Source organism: Anolis sagrei, chromosome 5 (assembly GCF_037176765.1).
Source record: "Anolis sagrei isolate rAnoSag1 chromosome 5, rAnoSag1.mat, whole genome shotgun sequence".
Taxonomy (NCBI): Eukaryota; Metazoa; Chordata; class Lepidosauria; order Squamata; family Dactyloidae; genus Anolis; species Anolis sagrei.
The window spans coordinates 162,892,113-162,908,975 of NC_090025.1; the positions used below are offsets into that span (position 1 = coordinate 162,892,113).

A 16,863-nucleotide genomic window follows, 5' to 3' on the forward strand; every position below is an offset into this window, starting at 1 on the left:
ATTCCAAGTTTATTGAAGCCCTTGTTAATTTGTGCCATTTAAGACCTTTCTACAGTACTTTCTCTCTCTCCCTTCTTTCTATCTCTACCAGCCATGGACACATTCAGATTACCAGAATTTTGATCACTTGTTTCAAGAGGCCTTGAAAATAAGCAATTCTCATAACATGTAAAGTTGTATTCATTTGCGACTGAGTCTCCCAAGCCTGGACTGCGAGACATTCTTTCAACTGATAGGGTTCCCTGTGGAAACCGTTCCACTAAAAGACATAATATGCCTCAAGCCATTTGGTTTTCTGGCCCATGAATCAGATTGCAGACTGACTATTACAGGAATACAGGGAAACTGGGGAAGGTTTGGGTACAGGAAACATTAAATGCTATGAGCCACTTTTTAATTTTTGTGAGCCACTTTGTATCTTGGTCAAGACATAAAAGCAGATCATCATCATCGCTAGAAAAATTGCCCAGGAGCACTATCTTGCAATGAAATTGAAACTTTTGGAGCAAGAAGTACCTTCTCCTGAATGATAATGCTGATTCAGAACTGTAGACAATGTAGGAAAGCATCTTTTTTCAGCAAAGGACAAGAGGGATCCTCTCACCTCTGCAGGCATCTACCATATACCATGCAGCTGTGGACAAATCTACATAGGGACCACCAAACACAGCATTACCCAAACACGAATCAAGGAACATGAAAGGTACTGCAGACTAATTCAACCAGAGAAGTCAGCCATAGCAGAGCACTTGATGAACCAACCTGGACACAATGTATTATTTGAGAACATAGAAATGCTGGACCACTCTAACAACTACCATGTCAGGCTACACAGAGAAGCCATTGAAATCTACAAGCGTGTGGACAATTTCAACAGAAAGCGGGAAAAACATGAAAATGAACAAAATCTGGCTAGGTAAGTAAAGGTTTTCCCCTGACATTAAGACTAGTCATGTCCAACTCTGGGGTGTGGTGCTCATCTCCATTTCTAAGCCAAAGAGCCAGCGTTGTCCGTAAACACCTCCAAGGTCATGTGGCCAGCATGATTGCATGGAGCACCATTACCTTCCCATTGGAGCAGTACTTATTGATCTATTCACATTTGCATGTTTTCGAACTGCTAGGTTGTCAGAAGCTGGGGCTGACAGCAGAAGCTCATGCCGCTCCCCAGATTCGAACCTGTGACCTTTCGGTCAACAAGTTCAGCAGCTCAGCGCTTTAATCCACTGTGTCACCGGGAGTTCTTATTTATTTATTTATTTATTTATTTATTTATTACTGCGCTTGTATACCGCCGTTTCTCAGCCTAAATTGCTGACTCAACACGGTTTACAACACTACAACAATCAACAATATTCAGTTTAAAAAGCATAAAAAACAACATACACAATACACAATATTGGGCCACCAATAAAATCCAATGCATCTCTTAACTAGAACCGCAATCCAATTTCGTCGTCCATGGTTACCAATCCTTAACCATCAAATACATTGCACCGGCTTAACCGAATGCTTGTTCGAACATCCATGTCTTCAATCTTTTTCGAAACATCATCAGCGAGGGGGCTGATTTTACCTCTATGGGGAGGGCGTTCCAAAGCCGAGGGGCCACCACAGAAAAGGCCCTGTCTCTCGTCCCCGCCAACCGCACCTGTGAAGCAGGCGGGATAGAGAGCAGGGCCTCCCCAGAAGATCTTAGGGTCCTGGTGGGCTGATAGGCCGAGATACGTTCGGATAGGTAAGTTGGGCCAGAACCGTTTAGGGCTTTAAAGGCCAACGCCAGCACTTTGAATTGAGCCCGGTAGCAAATCGGCAGCCAGTGGAGCTGGTACAGCAGAGGAGTTGTATGCTCCCTGCGCTCAGCTCCTGTTAGTATCATGGCTGCCGCCCGTTGGACTAATTGGAGCTTCCAAGCCATCTTCAAAGGCAACCCCACGTAGAGAGCGTTGCAGTAGTCAAGACGGGATGTAACCAGACGGGATGTAAGTCAGACTTCCCAAGGTACGGTCGCAGTTGGCGCACAAGTTTTAACTGTGCGAATGCTCCCCTGGTCACCGCCGAAACCTGGGGTTCCAGGCTCAGCGATGAGTTCAGGATCACACCCAAACTGCGAACCTGCGTCTTCAGGGGGAGTGCGACCCCGTCTAACACAGGCTGTAAACCTATACCCTGTTCGATCTTGCGACTAACCAGGAGTACCTCTGTCTTGTCTGGATTCAATTTCAATTTGTTCGCCCCCATCCAGACCGTCACAGCGGCCAAGCACCGGTTCAGGACCTCGACAGCCTCCTTAGTAGCAGGTGGAAAGGAGTGACAGAGTTGGACATCATCTGCGTACAGATGACATCGCACTCCGAAACTCCGGATGATCTCACCCAGCGGCTTCATGTAGATGTTGAACAACATGGGAGACAGTATTGAACCCTGAGGAACCCCACAAGACAAAGGTTGTGGGGTAGAACAGGAGTCTCCCAGTAACACCTTCTGAGACCGACCCTCGAGGAATGAGCGGAGCCACTGCAGAACAGTACCTCCAAGACCCATCCCCACGAGGCGTCCCAGAAGGATACCGTGGTCGACGGTATCGAAGGCCACTGAGAGGTCCAGCATCACCAACAGGGACACACTCCCCCTGTCGAGCTCCCGACGCAGATCATCCACTAAGGCGACCAAGGCTGTCTCGGTACCATGCCCCGGCCTAAAACCAGACTGTGCCGGGTCCAGATAATCCGTGTCTACCAAGAATGCCTGGAGTTGTGAGGCCACCACACGTTCCATGGCTTTGCCCAAAAAGGGGAGATTGGAAACAGGCCGATAGTTGACGAATTGAGTGGGATCCAGTGATGGTTTTTTCAACAGCGGTTTTATCACAGCTTGCTTTAAGCTGGCTGGAATTTTGCCCTCCCGAAGGGAGGCATTAACCACCACCTTCACCCACTCGGCCAATCCCCCTCTGGCCTCCTTCAGAAGCCAGGATGGGCAGGGGTCTAGGATGCATGTGGTAGCTCTCATTCCTCCAAGCACCTTGTCCACATCCTCGGATTGAACCAATTGAAATGAATCCATCAAAACCGGACAAGCAGATACTCGAGTTACATCCTCAGAGACTGCTGTTAATATGGTATCCAGTCCGGAGCGGATCAAAGCGACTTTGTCTGCAAAGAACTGAGCAAAGGCTTCACAGCGAGCTGCCGAGTCATCAGTTCTGGCTACCAGTATTAAAAAAAAAACCTTTAAAATCATAATAGTAAATAAAGAACAACACTCAAAAACAGGGGAATTCCAGACAAAAAACAATAAGAGCCAACTAATCACCTCCCAAAAAAGGATTCCCCCAAGCAGCAAGAAGCCAGACCTTGAAAACTGCTAGGCCATTAAATGCTAATCAAGATGGCAAATTGCTACATTCACACCAACCTCATAAGAGTTCTTTCTTCCACCCTGGACATTCCACAAATATATAAACTTTCCTAGTATATACCAACTTTCCTAGTTTCCAACAGACCTCACAACTTCTAAGGATGCTTGCCAAAGATGCAAGCAAAATATCAGGACAGATTGCTTCTGGAACATGGCCATACAGCCTGGAAAACACACAAAGAACTCATCTTTTTTTACCCCAACACCTCTAGTAGCAATAACAGAGCACACTTCCAGTTTCCCCAGGTGGGGGAGGCTTCAAAGAACCGGATAGAAATAGTTGACTATATATCATTGCAGGAGCAACATGTTAGCCATTTTTGTATGCCCCACATGCAGCATAGATCTACCCAGCTCCAATCAACTGGCAAGGCTCTTGTGACTCCCCTGCATGGATTCCTGGTGTGCTTTTGGTGCAGAACCCCTGTGAAAGTTTCAGGTTAAGGGACTTCTAGCTCCAGAACCTTTCAGTTCCTCAGTAGGGTGTTTGGATCAGCATTTCATTTTGAGACATTAGGTTTTCCCCGATGCCAAGGTGAACACAATTTAACGTGGTTCATTTCATACATGAGAGCCAAGATTTCATGCTGCCAGCTTATGGAAGAAACAAGCAAGCAGACTTCCTATATCTATGGAGAACCATCTGTTGTAATGAAAACTTTGTATTCATACAGGCTTCTCAATTCTGGCTAAAACCTGCAAAGTTTTGCCACTCTGGACTGCCAAGCTTTCCCAGCCACCATGCCCTTTGGAAAATACTAGTAAAAATGGCCATTCTTCTTTGTTATGCAAAATGTTTGGCTTTTTAAAACATTGGTTCTGTTCAGCTTTTCTATCAAAACTATGCTGGAAGACATAAAATCTACTGATAGTATAATCATAGATCTGGAAATGTAGAAATTTACGAACAAGTATAAGAATAAAAACTGAAATGAAGTGAGTCAAACACAAAATACTAAAATCACAAGGAATCAATCAAACATGAAATCAAGTAAAGTCTTTGTTTAAAATACAGAAAACTGCTTGTGCTGTCAAACCATTGATCCATATGCGTCAACATTTTCTACAGAAGCTGGCTGTGGCTTTCCAACATTTCAGGGAAACATCTTTCCATATTCTATGTGGAGATGCCAAGGATGAACACTGCCATTTTCTGGACACATTATATAGCTTCCGCTATAATAAGATTGTCCTTCCCTATTCTGAAACAGGTTATAATACACTATTAGGTAACATCTCCTAAATTTAAAGGGATTGCCCCCACAACCCTGTCTGTAAGGATCACTCCAGAATCAGCAAGCCATACTTGAATAAAGGGGTGATACACTGCACAAGGAGGTACCAAATACCTCTTCACAAGCTGTGCAATGACTGGTTACATAGAGCACCTCCAAGATTCTGGCCAATGTGCCCACAAGAGCCATCTATCCTCAACATATCTGAGAAAAGATCCATCTTACTTACATGTAGCATAGGATGAAAAAAAACATTTGCTATCCCCTTGCAATGGAGCCCTGGTGGCACAGCAGGTTAAATGGCTGAATTTGCTGACCGAAAGGTCAGTGGTATGAATCCAGGGAGTGGGGTGAGCTCCCGCCGTGATCCCCAGCTTCTGCCAACCTAGCAGTTTGAAAACATGCAAATGTGAGTAGATCAATAGGTACCACTCCAGCAGGAAGGTAACAGTGCTCCATGCAGTCATGCTGGCCACATGACCTTGGAAGTATCTATGAACAATGATGGCTCTTGGGCTTAGAAATGGAGATGAGCACCAACCCCCAGAGTTGGACACGACTAGATTTAATGTCAAGGCGAAATCTTTTTGCCCCCTTGCACATGTTGTCCTTCTTGCTGATAATGAGAAATGCACTAATAGTATGGTCAGCAGAGTGAAAACAGTCATGGATTAACAGTGGTGCTTCTGGAACCTCACAAGATGACCAATTGCTACTTCAAATTCAGGGAAAGGCAATACCTGTATGCAGGGGCACAGTCTCCCCCAGAGAAGAAGATGGGCTCCCCCTGTTGCCCATCAGGAGAGCAAAAATAAAAAAAATCATTAAAAACCCCATGGTGCACAAAGAGCCTCAGATAGAAAACTGCACAAAGGTAAACAATTTGCTGTTTCCACTCCGTTGCCAAGATCAAAGTAGTGGTTCCAGGAGGGATCCGTGTTTACAATTTGTTTCCACAGCAACAATATGCAATTTTAATACTATGTTTTAGAGAGCTCATAGAATAGAAAGATTTGAAAGGGAGATGGCACAACAGTCGGTCTGTGAAAGCCATTCCCTTGGAATGCCACAACACTAATGCTGTTTATTTCCCACACAAGCACACACACAGGCACACAATCCAAAAACAGTACTTCACAACTGACAACTGACAACAGCTTGCCTTCCTTACTTGCAAACATTTTGTCAGAACCTCCTGCTGTAAAGTGTCCTATAAATGAACCCACAAAAATATTATTTTCATTTCCCCCTCTGGACACAGAGAAAACTCATTCTGTGGACCCTGCAGGGTATGCTTTCATGTGATGTTTGCATGGTTGCCTTTTGAGAAAATAAAACAGCTTTAAAAACCATATAATCCACAAATATAAACTGGAAGGAAGCTATAATGTCTTCTGCATCTGTGTGTCCAAAACACGGTTATTGTGTTCCAATGTGTTCTTGAACATTTAGAATACTTTTTTTTTCAAATTCAGCTTTCATTCCTTCTTATCTTGCTTTCTAATTGAATCTGTGACTATTTTCTTTCCCCCTTATAATCCCTGAAAAGACCATTTTTGTTTCCCTTATTTCCCCAAAAGGTTTAAGAAATGGAAATGACTCCCTAAGGCAGTTTTGTATCTGAAGTCTACTGCAAACTTTATTTGCAGATAATTTTCCCCTTCAGGAAAGGTACAATGTGAACAGAATTAGATATAAAATATGTATTATTATCCAAAAATGTAGACTATTTTATGGAGATTCTGATAAGAGTTTTAGACTAGAAAATCAAATTCTGACAGTGTAACTGTTCTAAGGAGATATGTCAACACGGTTCACCCATCTTTTGCATGGGGTCCTTAAACATTTGATACATACATTAACACAACTTCTACTTTGCTCCAGCCTAACTACAGCTTAGATCAAATTGCTAGTATTAGTTAGAGCAGAGCCTTTGAACCAATTGGATTGACAAAATATTTTTGACATAAATATTACCGGTAATTTAACATTCATCACATAGTAGTTCTACTACTAGACTAGCAACTAGATTTCAGCCAATGTAGTTAAAGATGAAATATTTATTAGGTAAAGATAAAGGTAGTCCCCTGACATTAAGTCCAGTCATGTCTGACTCTGGGGTGTGGTGCTCATCTCCATTTCTAAGCCGAAGAACCAGCGTTGTCCGTAGACACCTCCAAGGTCATGTGGCCGGCATGACTGCATGGAGCGCCGTTACCTTCCCACCGGAGCGGTACCTATTGATCTACTCACATTTGCATGTTTTCAAACTGCTAGGTTGGCAGAAGCTAGGGCTGATAACGGAAGCTCACGCCGCTCCCCGGAATCGAACCTGCGACCTTTCGATCAACAAGCTCAGCAGCTCAGTGCTTTAACCCACTGCGCTACCGGGGGCTCCAAAATATTTATTACTTCATTATTAATAGTCTACATTTATTAAAGTATATCCTTTCTGCTCCCAAAATAAAGTACAATACAATCAGTAAAATGTTATTTAAAACTTTGTTAAAACAATATTTAAATCAATTTTAAACTGTCAACATGTAAGATCAAAAATATGTCTACAGATTTCAAAACATTTTCATATGACTGGACTGGCCTTCTCTCCATCTCTTAAGACTAGGAATGGACTGGTCAGATTTCTTCAAGTCAGTGTCAGATATTCATGTGTTCAGTCTTGTCTACCTGATTACATAGCTGAGGATTTTAAAAGAAGCACACCATGTTCACATTCAAATTGTTAACATTCTGAGCGGGGAGTCATAGTGGTGTGCATATTTCCCAAAACTACACGTTGCTGAATGCATTTTAATCCAATATTTAAAAAGCACACTTTTCAAGTGAGAACGGCATTCCCACCAGCATAGTTATCTGGAAGTGTCAAGTAAATCAGTTTATGAAAAATGCAGTGCAAACTAAATTCATCGCTATCTTTAATTACGACTGAAACAGAGTTTGGGGATCTTGTATTTTTAGACTAAAAGTGCATAAATTCCCCAGGCAGAATGGACACTGCCTTGCTGGCTAAGGAATTGGTGGCATTACCATCCATTTTTCAAAACATTTATATCACGCCTTTTTTGTGAAGGACATCATATCTACTAGTCATGTGTGCAGTACCTGTTTGTGGCATTGAATTTGTGTTTTCGTTCTGTTTGTTTCATTCCAGGGGCATGAAATGGTAACCCCCCTCCAGTACAAAAATATGCCCAAAAGCAAAAGTAAGCAGGAACAGTTACCATTTATTTGCCTGATTTTCGGGTCACATGGTGCACCTCATGTGGCCGACAGAGAATTGCTGCATGCTAGTATTTACCTCAGAACCCTGTGTATTGGATCAGTTGGAGGATAAGAACATCATCATGTGGTCAAGCTTTGGTCATTGTATTTATTGGAGTGACTGCCTCCAAAGCCCTCATCGCGAGGCGCACATCTGCTACTTCTGGAGAAGTTAGGGGGCAGTGCCAGCGGGAGAAAGGTTTAATATTTTTAAGGAGATTTTATTTCTAGAAAGGAAAAAAAATACTTTAAATGTTATAAAACTTGGTGTGCTAAAAGTGGTAGATATGCCCCCTAAGTGTGGCAATTTTCACCCCTCTAGCCCTAAAAGTGAGGCAAGGGGAGCTCACCCATGATGACCTATGGTCCGAAAAAAAAAGTTTTTTCAATGCAGAACAAAAAAGCTCATTCAGAAAGGTGCCTGTTTTCAGAAGGCGTGCAAAAACTAAAATGGGGGGCTGATGAAAGAAACAAACAGAAACAAATAATGAATCTATACAAATGCACAAGACCAATACCTACCCCTTCAAAAGTGAACAGCGTGTTTCAGGCAATATGGCAAAGACTAACAAAAAATGGAGTCCACATTCACCCTTCAAATCTAAAAGGATAAGAGTGGACTTACCCAGCTTTGTGCTCCCAGCATATAACATGATATTCTGCTTTATTGGATCAAGAAGGTATAATTCAAGGCTTCTGGAAATTCATAAATGATAACAGCTGGAAAAGGAAGCATCCCTTTATCTATGAGCAAGGTAGGAGGTGTCGCAGTAGCAACAAAAGCCAAGCCGCCAAGCCAATGAACTGCATAATAGGACTTGTTATTTTCCTGTTTCTTTTATTGATCTTCTTTAATGGCACTCTCATTCTTGCTTTCATACTCTCGTCTTTATTATTGACCTGCCACGGGGAAAAGGTTTCTAAGCCCATTGGAAGAAATATAATGTGAAATTTAGAAGGTAAAGTCAGCATTGTTATTGACATTGATGTATGCCTTCAAGTCATTTCCAACTTATGATGACCCTAAGATGAACCTATCACAGGGTTTTCTTGGCAAGATTTATTCCAGGGTAGTTTATTTTTGCCTTCCTCTGAGGATAAGAGCATGTGACTTGTCCGAAGTCAGCCAATGTGTTTCAAAGTAAGCATATGCACCCAACATTCCTACAGTGGTTGATCATGTGGTATTCCACACAGTCAACTAAACTATATGCAGAGCTTACAAAATACTATTGCCAGAATCCCATAGGACAGGTGATTCTGGGCACTGAAGTCCAAAAAAGTACCATTTCAAAACTCTAATTCCATGGTACTGAATGAGTCAATTTTGAAATGCTCTCAGACTTTTATCAATAGTTACTATGGCTTGGTTGAGATGCATGTACAGGAGATGTCAATCACATTTCCACTACCATTTTACACATGCAGTATGGTTGTCTTCTGCCACATGCTGCCGATATCCATCTGGCAACCACAAAGAAGAGAGGCAAACATGCTCTGGAGGAGCAGCCAACAGCTACTGAGACACACTCTCTCTGGAATATTCACCCTCCCAAAATAAAACACACAGTGGCTGTGGGAAACTGGAGATACAAGGAAATAATTTTATGTATTCTTGAGATACAAGGAAATAATTTTATGTATTCTGATTTTCTTTTGATTTTTTCCCCTTACAACTGCTGAATATATTTATAGTTGTGTTTGGTTCCAACTGCTTTGCATTTTTGTCATTTTATCGTGATACAGCACCTGGATATATGATATTTCAAACAGACAAATAAAAAAGACCAGAAAGTATGCATTCTTTCACTTTATACAATTATAGAATTAGGTTAGACTTTAACTGGCATGTCTGTAAGACATGAAATCCTGGGGTTTGCAATTTGATGAGCCACTAGAACTCTTTGGTGGAGGATTCTTAATACCCCTCTCTAATGACCTCATCAGATGGGCCGTCAGAATTGCCACACATCATGATGAATCGGTGGTGCCCATCAGGGGACGTGGGGAACCGGTCACCCCACACCCCGAATCGCCCAACTCACTCAATTTCCCATCCCACAGAGGGAAGTATCGTCCACTAAGCTTCCCACTTTTGACTTCAATTAAATACAGGAAGCCTCCCGTGTTGCTGTGGTGGCAGCATATGCCGGTTGGCCTATACTTTTATGACGGAGCCTCACTGGAAGTTACTCTACGGCATGGGATGGGATCTGGCAGGCTTCATTGTAAAAGCATAGGCCACTGAAGAGTACTTCATGTGATGAGGTCACAGGGCTGGATCTACATCTCCATATAAAGCAGGTTAATTGCATTGAATTGGATTATATGAGTCTACACTGCCATATAATCCAGTTCAATGCAGTTAATCTGCTTTCTGAAACTGCATTATATGGCAGTGTAGATCCAGCCTAAATTGCAAGCTGATACAATGTTGTCACATCAGTTAAAGTGAAATTACAGTGCTATAATTGTGTAGTAGAAAGGCCTTTGACCTTGAGTAGGCTGAATGTGCCCATATGAAACTGACACTTGGCACCTTGAGAATTAACGACAGTTAGTTTTATCTATTGTTGTTTTGAAATGGTATTATTTTGATTTTATGCTACACGTATTGATGGGGGTTGTTGTTATAATTTTATGTGACTTGTTTATACTTTCGTACTTTTTTTACTATTGTATGTTATATGTGCACCCTGGAGTGCCTTGTAAGCTGTCCCGAGTCCCTTCAGGGAGATGGTGGTGGGATACAGATGATGATGATGATGATGATGATGATGACTATTATTATTATTATTATTATTATTATTATTATTATTATTATGTTTGAACTCTATATTTTCATCAATCCATGGTGCTTTCAGATTTAATTGAACCAGTCTTCTTTGTTCTGGTCTTACCAGAGGACCATGACTGCCAGCAGAGGAAACTACAAAGAGCACCTGAGAAATTCCTAAGGATGGACTGAAATGGCACTAGAAGTGGACAAGGTGATCTGGCTGTGGATTAAACTAGAGTCTACATACGCATCCTCAAACTGTGGCCCTCCAGCTGTTTGGGCCTACTACTCCCAGAATTCCTAACCATTGAACAAGCTGGCTAGGGCTTCTGGAAGTTAGAGACCAAAACATCTGGAGGGCCATAGTTTGAGGGTGTCTGGTCGACAGGATCTTCCTATGTATATATAGTTAGTGCTAAGTATAGGGTTCGTGGAAATGCAATACAAAAAAAAATACTTCATAATTTAATCTCTCAGAACCTTTGTACAGAATCTATAAATGATAACTATCATTCTAAAAGGGAGAATGGAAAAATATTGTAATAAGAAGGAAGAACAGAACTGTGTGTCTCTAACCCAAATGATGGGAAATCACTACAACGGAATGGGTGGGAGGAGGGAATGGCATAGTCAAGTACAATCACTCTATAGATGTTAGAATATATTGCATTGGTCCCATGCTCATTTTTGAAAAACAGAAAGCTAAGGCATTAAAAACTTATCTGTGGGAAAAAAGAATATATTGCATTGGTTTTTGAATATATACATGTGTATAAAAATTATTATTCTTTTTGATAAATATGCAAATTTAAAATTTAACAATTAAACAAAAAATAACAATACACTTTCTAGGATTTGGGAACTGTTGCTGGATTGAACCAGCATTCCTCCTCACTGGCCAAGCTGACTGTGGATGCTGGGAGTTGGATTTAGAAGTCTACACAATTCTTATTCCTCACTTAGATGACACGGTTTGGAGACTGTAACAATATAACACTTGCTTTTCATGTCAATTGGCAGTATTTTCACAGTCTCTGACAAAAAAACCCTCACATCTCCTTTAAATTGGAGAAACAAGGCACTCAATCTGGGATCTTTTACATACAAAGCATGACTTCTATCACTGAATTATCACACCTTACATGCCTTTAATAGTAGTGCAAAACAGATTTCAGCACCTGGTTTGACAAATTTCCAACAGTGCCATCCTTATCCCACAAACAACAGTACTGAAACACCCAAGGGTGCTGTGACATCAGAACAACTTGGCAGGAAATGACCTACTGTGACCTCATAACAAATAAGCCAATGGCATCGTGTGTAAGCATAACCGATAAAGTGACAAGAAGATGAAGAGTCTCAGAAGGGAAACAGTGACTCTCATCACCTGCCAAACAGGCTCCCTTTGCAAGAGAAACATATGGCTGCTGTTTACTACCTCTATTCCTTTATCTTTCTAAGCTTCAATAAAACTGTGAAGAAATGTTTTGCATTTGCCTTTCATTCTCACAGTCCTCTTTCATTTCTAATCTAAATTTTTATCTTTCACATACAGAGATGGGTTTTGCAAAAGCACAATGCCCACAGATTTGAAGATCCAGAATTGTTTTTAAATGGCCTAGCAGAAACAGACATCTGCTAATAAATATTTGTGCAGTATCTGCGATTCTACCCTTTCAGCTTGCACTGCTCAATATGAATCTAAAATTGAGAAAACTATAATGATGTTGGCTAATCTAGCTTCTTTGTCTCATTCCAAACAGTGAAAGTCGACGAAAAGCCAAATACAGCTTTCCCTATGCAGTGCAGAAAACTGTAGAAAAAGATGCTATTTATTTGTAAGGTGTCCCAGGGATACATACAGCATTGGAATCAATTAAATTCATTGCAGCAGATGAAATTGCTGATATTTTGTTTGCATTTTATGCAAATGTTACTCTTTCCTCTGCTACAAATTGCATTGCAAGGGAATGGATGCCAACTGAAGCACACTAAAAGTATAAGAGAAACAAACCGATAACCAGAATGGAGCATGGAAAACAGCATTGGGTGCATCAGAAAAGCTAAGTTCAAATTCCTACCTAGCCATGAAGCCACTGAATAGCTTCAGTCTAACCTAGAAGATTATGGAATGATAAAGACTGAGTCACCCTGCCCACAACATTCAGGAAGAAAAAAGAAATGCAAATATGATCAAATAAACCGTACCTCCACAATTTTCACTTGCTTCTTCTGAATTCCTCATGGTGGTTTTGGCTCTTGATCCTAGAGCTCTTCCACACAGCCATATAACCCAGAATATCAAGGCAGATAATCCACAATATCGTCTTTGAACTGGATTATCTGAGTTCACACTGCCATATAATCCAGTTCAATGTGGATTTTATAGAACTGTGTGGAAGGGGTCCTAGAGACTCTAGTTTGCTTCAATATTTGCGGTGTCTCTTCCACATCTCTCCAGATGTTCGTGGATTAACTTTTACTTTTTAGATTACAGTTCCCAGAATCTCCATGGCACACCATGCTTATGGGAAAAATTGCAACCTTTCTTACCTCTGGTGTAAATGCAACTTCCCTTCAATTCCCACAATTGTCCAAAACACCTGGAGGGCTGAAGTTTGCCCACACCTGATGTAAATAGACAGCCATCTTTGCTGCAATCATGAGATCTTTCTGCTCACTGAAACCCATCACCTTTTCCATAACCAAGAACATATATTCACTTTGCTTTTGACAGGACAAATAGGAAGACACATGACAATCAGACCACAAGTCTATCCAGCAGTATTTAAAATCAAAGGTACAGCATAGATCAGCTTGCAAGTTTGTAAAAAGCAGTATATTTACAGTCATATGGAAACCAAGGCTAATTGTTGCTTCAAATGCAGTCTGTATAATTCAGTAGAAAAAAGGTTTGATAAAAAGATCTATTGATCACTCTATAACATTTTACTTCAGTCAAGTCCCTTTAAGGCACAGACACACTGCTAGCATCCTGCTTCTTGGCCAAATCTCTTAGCTCAGAATATGTTAAAATAATATTGAAGTCAATTCACTAGGGGCAAGCATGTGCTGTTTTGATGGAGAACATAAAGTGAAATGAGCTAAGTAGTTAATTAATTTGACACATATATGAAAGCAAGGAGTCATGTGCTAGGCTGTTCCTCTGGAACGACAGAAATCCAATAATTTAACCATATGAGATATCCTATATAAACATTTAAATTAGAGAACAATGTTAGCTGTACCTAAATTCCATCCATAACAATGGTCACTTTATGCTTTTCCCAGAAGTACATGGCAGAGCTATGATTTTAAATTCCCGGTTGCTCTGAAATAGCATCCTCCAAAGCTGGTACCTTTTAGTTTATTATCATTCCCATGATCCCTGAGCATGAGCCTTGATAATTGGGAATATCAAAATTGTAGCCCAATACAACAGGATGAACACCATTTGAGGGAGGTTTGCCCTAAAATATGCTTCTCTGTTATAATTTAATACCATGCTACAAAGAAATTATCCTGGAATTGAGTTAACACCACTCTTACAGATGCTCTACAGCTTTCAACAAGTCACAGCATCATGCCTTTGGCTGCACAAAAAAGTAAAGAAAGCAAGATGAAGAGAAATACATTTTCAATGCCCGTCTGACTACTATCTGCCCTTCATCTCTGTTTTATTTTTTAATTCTAACCAACAGGAGCTCTCTCTGAAGTTCTCCCTTCCACGGGCTGCACCTTTTGATCACTTATTGCTGCAGCTGAGACACTGTTTGAATGCAAGCAGGAAACAAAGTGTAAGAAGCAGCATCTCTTACCTATCAGATGCTCTGCAAGGGCAAATAGGAATGGGGAAAGCTAGAAAGGAAAATGCATGGCTTTGAAAGGATATGGATTGCACACCATCTTGATGCACCAGCTCCGAGGCCTGGTAGTTTGTCTCAAGCAGAAGAAAACTACGGAAGCCAAATCAGGGTAGGGCACATCTGGGTCTGGCACAGGTTCCATGTCGCCATCGTCGTCATCATCACCCAGGTCAGGGGATGGTGGTGGTTGCTCCAGTGGAGACGACTGCTCGCTAATTCCCATATCCACATGTTCCAGGGGGCACAGAGTGGGGTTGTGAGTGGCTGGGCTCCCCGAATGCCAGGCAGTCGGCGAGTGGGTACCATGTTCTGCCATTTTGGCATGGAATGAGAATCCCTGGAGAGAGAGAGAAATGACACTACTGAGAACATCTCATTGCCATATGTTGACTGTTTTCCCTTTGATAGCACTGGTTAGTAATGTTGAATCAACAGAGCCTATTGTTTATGTATTATTTGTTTCAGATCACATTGAGTTTTTTTCAAAGCCCTCCCTCTGTCACTCTGGAACAGTAAAAGGATTTATGATTAAAAGGCAGTAATATTGGCTCTCATTGGCAACAGAGATACAACACGATGCAGCAATGATCAAGTATTATGAGATATCCAAATAATGATTTTCAACCCAGAGCTAATTTTGCCCAACCAAATTAGTATATTGAATATGTGGATTGACTGTAATGATGTCCAACTTGGTTGGTTAGCAATATTTATTTATTTATTTACATACTTACTATATTTATATTCCGTCCCTCTCACCTCACAGGCCATTCAGGGCAGTTTAGCCAGCACCAAGACCAAAAAATACAATTAAAACATGAATCTATATAAATAAAAATGTAGTGTTCGTTTGTGGGATTAACAGAACTCAAAAACCACTGGACGAATTGACACCAAATTTGGACAGCATACACCTAACAACCCAACATATGTCCTTCACTAAAAAAATGAATTTGTCATTTGAGAGTTGTAGTTGCTGGGATTTATAGTTCACCTACAATCAAAGAACATTCTGAACCCCACCAATGATGGAATTGAACCAAACTTGGCACACAGTTCTCCCATGACCAACAGAAAATACTGGAAGGGTTTTGTGGGCAGTGTCCTTTGGTTTGGGAGTTTTAGTTCACCTATATCCAGAGAACACTGTAGACTCAAACAATGATAGATCTGGACCAAACTTGGAATGAATACTCAATATGCCCAAATGTGAACACTGGTGGAGTTTGGGGAAAATAGAATCTTGACATTTGGAAGTTGTAGTTGCTGGGATTTATAGTTCACCTACAATTAAAGAGCATTCTCAACCCCACCAACGATAGGATTGGGCCAAACCTCCCACACAGAACCCCCATGTGGGCCACAGCAATGCGTGGCAGGGGATGGCTAGTATAAATATAAAACAAGTTAAAACAATCAATATCAATAAAAACATGTATCATTACAGTCTCCTTGTTAAAATCATTGTCCAGTCACATCATCCAGTCATTCCATTTTCCTATGTCTGTTACATTGCATCTGCAAATGCTTGCTCAAAAAGCCAAGTCTTGACTTTTTTTCAGAATGTTAAAAGGGAAGGGGCTGATCTGATATCCCTAGGGAGGGCGTTCCATAGCAATACAATCCACATGAAGCAGATGTCAAAAAAGTTGCCTATGGTGGGTCCAGTGTGAAAAGCAAACATTATAATTTTTAAATATCAGGTGCACTGTGCTGGCCATAAAACATATAAAAAGGAAGCAAAATCCCAAATGCACCCTGTGAAGATAAATTTAGTTGGTCAACCAAAAGGAGAAAATATATCATGCTACCCCTTGAAGCTACACATACTTCTTCATCATGGAAAAACATTAAAATAGCACAAAGGTGAAAGAGTGTATTGTGGCTACAGCATGGTCATTTTGGATGTCATCCCTCAACCCAACTGCTAAGGCGTTAAGCTGAATGGGGACAAAGTCAATACAACAAACAATAATGTTTGGAGTCTCCAGCTGAAGTTGCAGAATTATGTTTGCATTTCTCAAGCATGAAGTCACATGAACCTATGATGGAAGAGAATTATTTTGTAATCTGTATATCCCATGATTTAATCAACCATTTCCCCCACCCTTCCTATGAACTCTATGGATGCACACAATTCCCTTTCTCAGCATCCCAGCTTGATTGTGTGATCCAACATCTAATTGTCTCAGAATCTGACTCCATCCATTCCTTTTACTACTCCACAAAACCCAGCCAAATTCTCACTGTCCAAGTAATTTTTCCTGCTGCTTAATCACAGTAT

At 41.1% G+C, this 16,863-nt stretch overlaps 1 protein-coding gene across 3 annotated transcripts in view; it reads right to left on the bottom strand.

The window, feature by feature from the left end:
* CACNA1I (calcium voltage-gated channel subunit alpha1 I) overlaps positions 1-16,863 on the bottom strand; it is a 411,460-nt gene that overhangs the window by 364,546 nt on the left and 30,051 nt on the right. For all 3 annotated transcript variants that reach the window (XM_060777091.2, XM_060777092.2, XM_060777090.2), the window contains exon 2: positions 14,606-14,916. In XM_060777091.2, coding sequence (XP_060633074.2) covers positions 14,606-14,895 — 290 coding nt within the window. In that variant the 5' untranslated portion in view covers positions 14,896-14,916. The remainder of the gene's footprint in view (positions 1-14,605; positions 14,917-16,863) is intronic.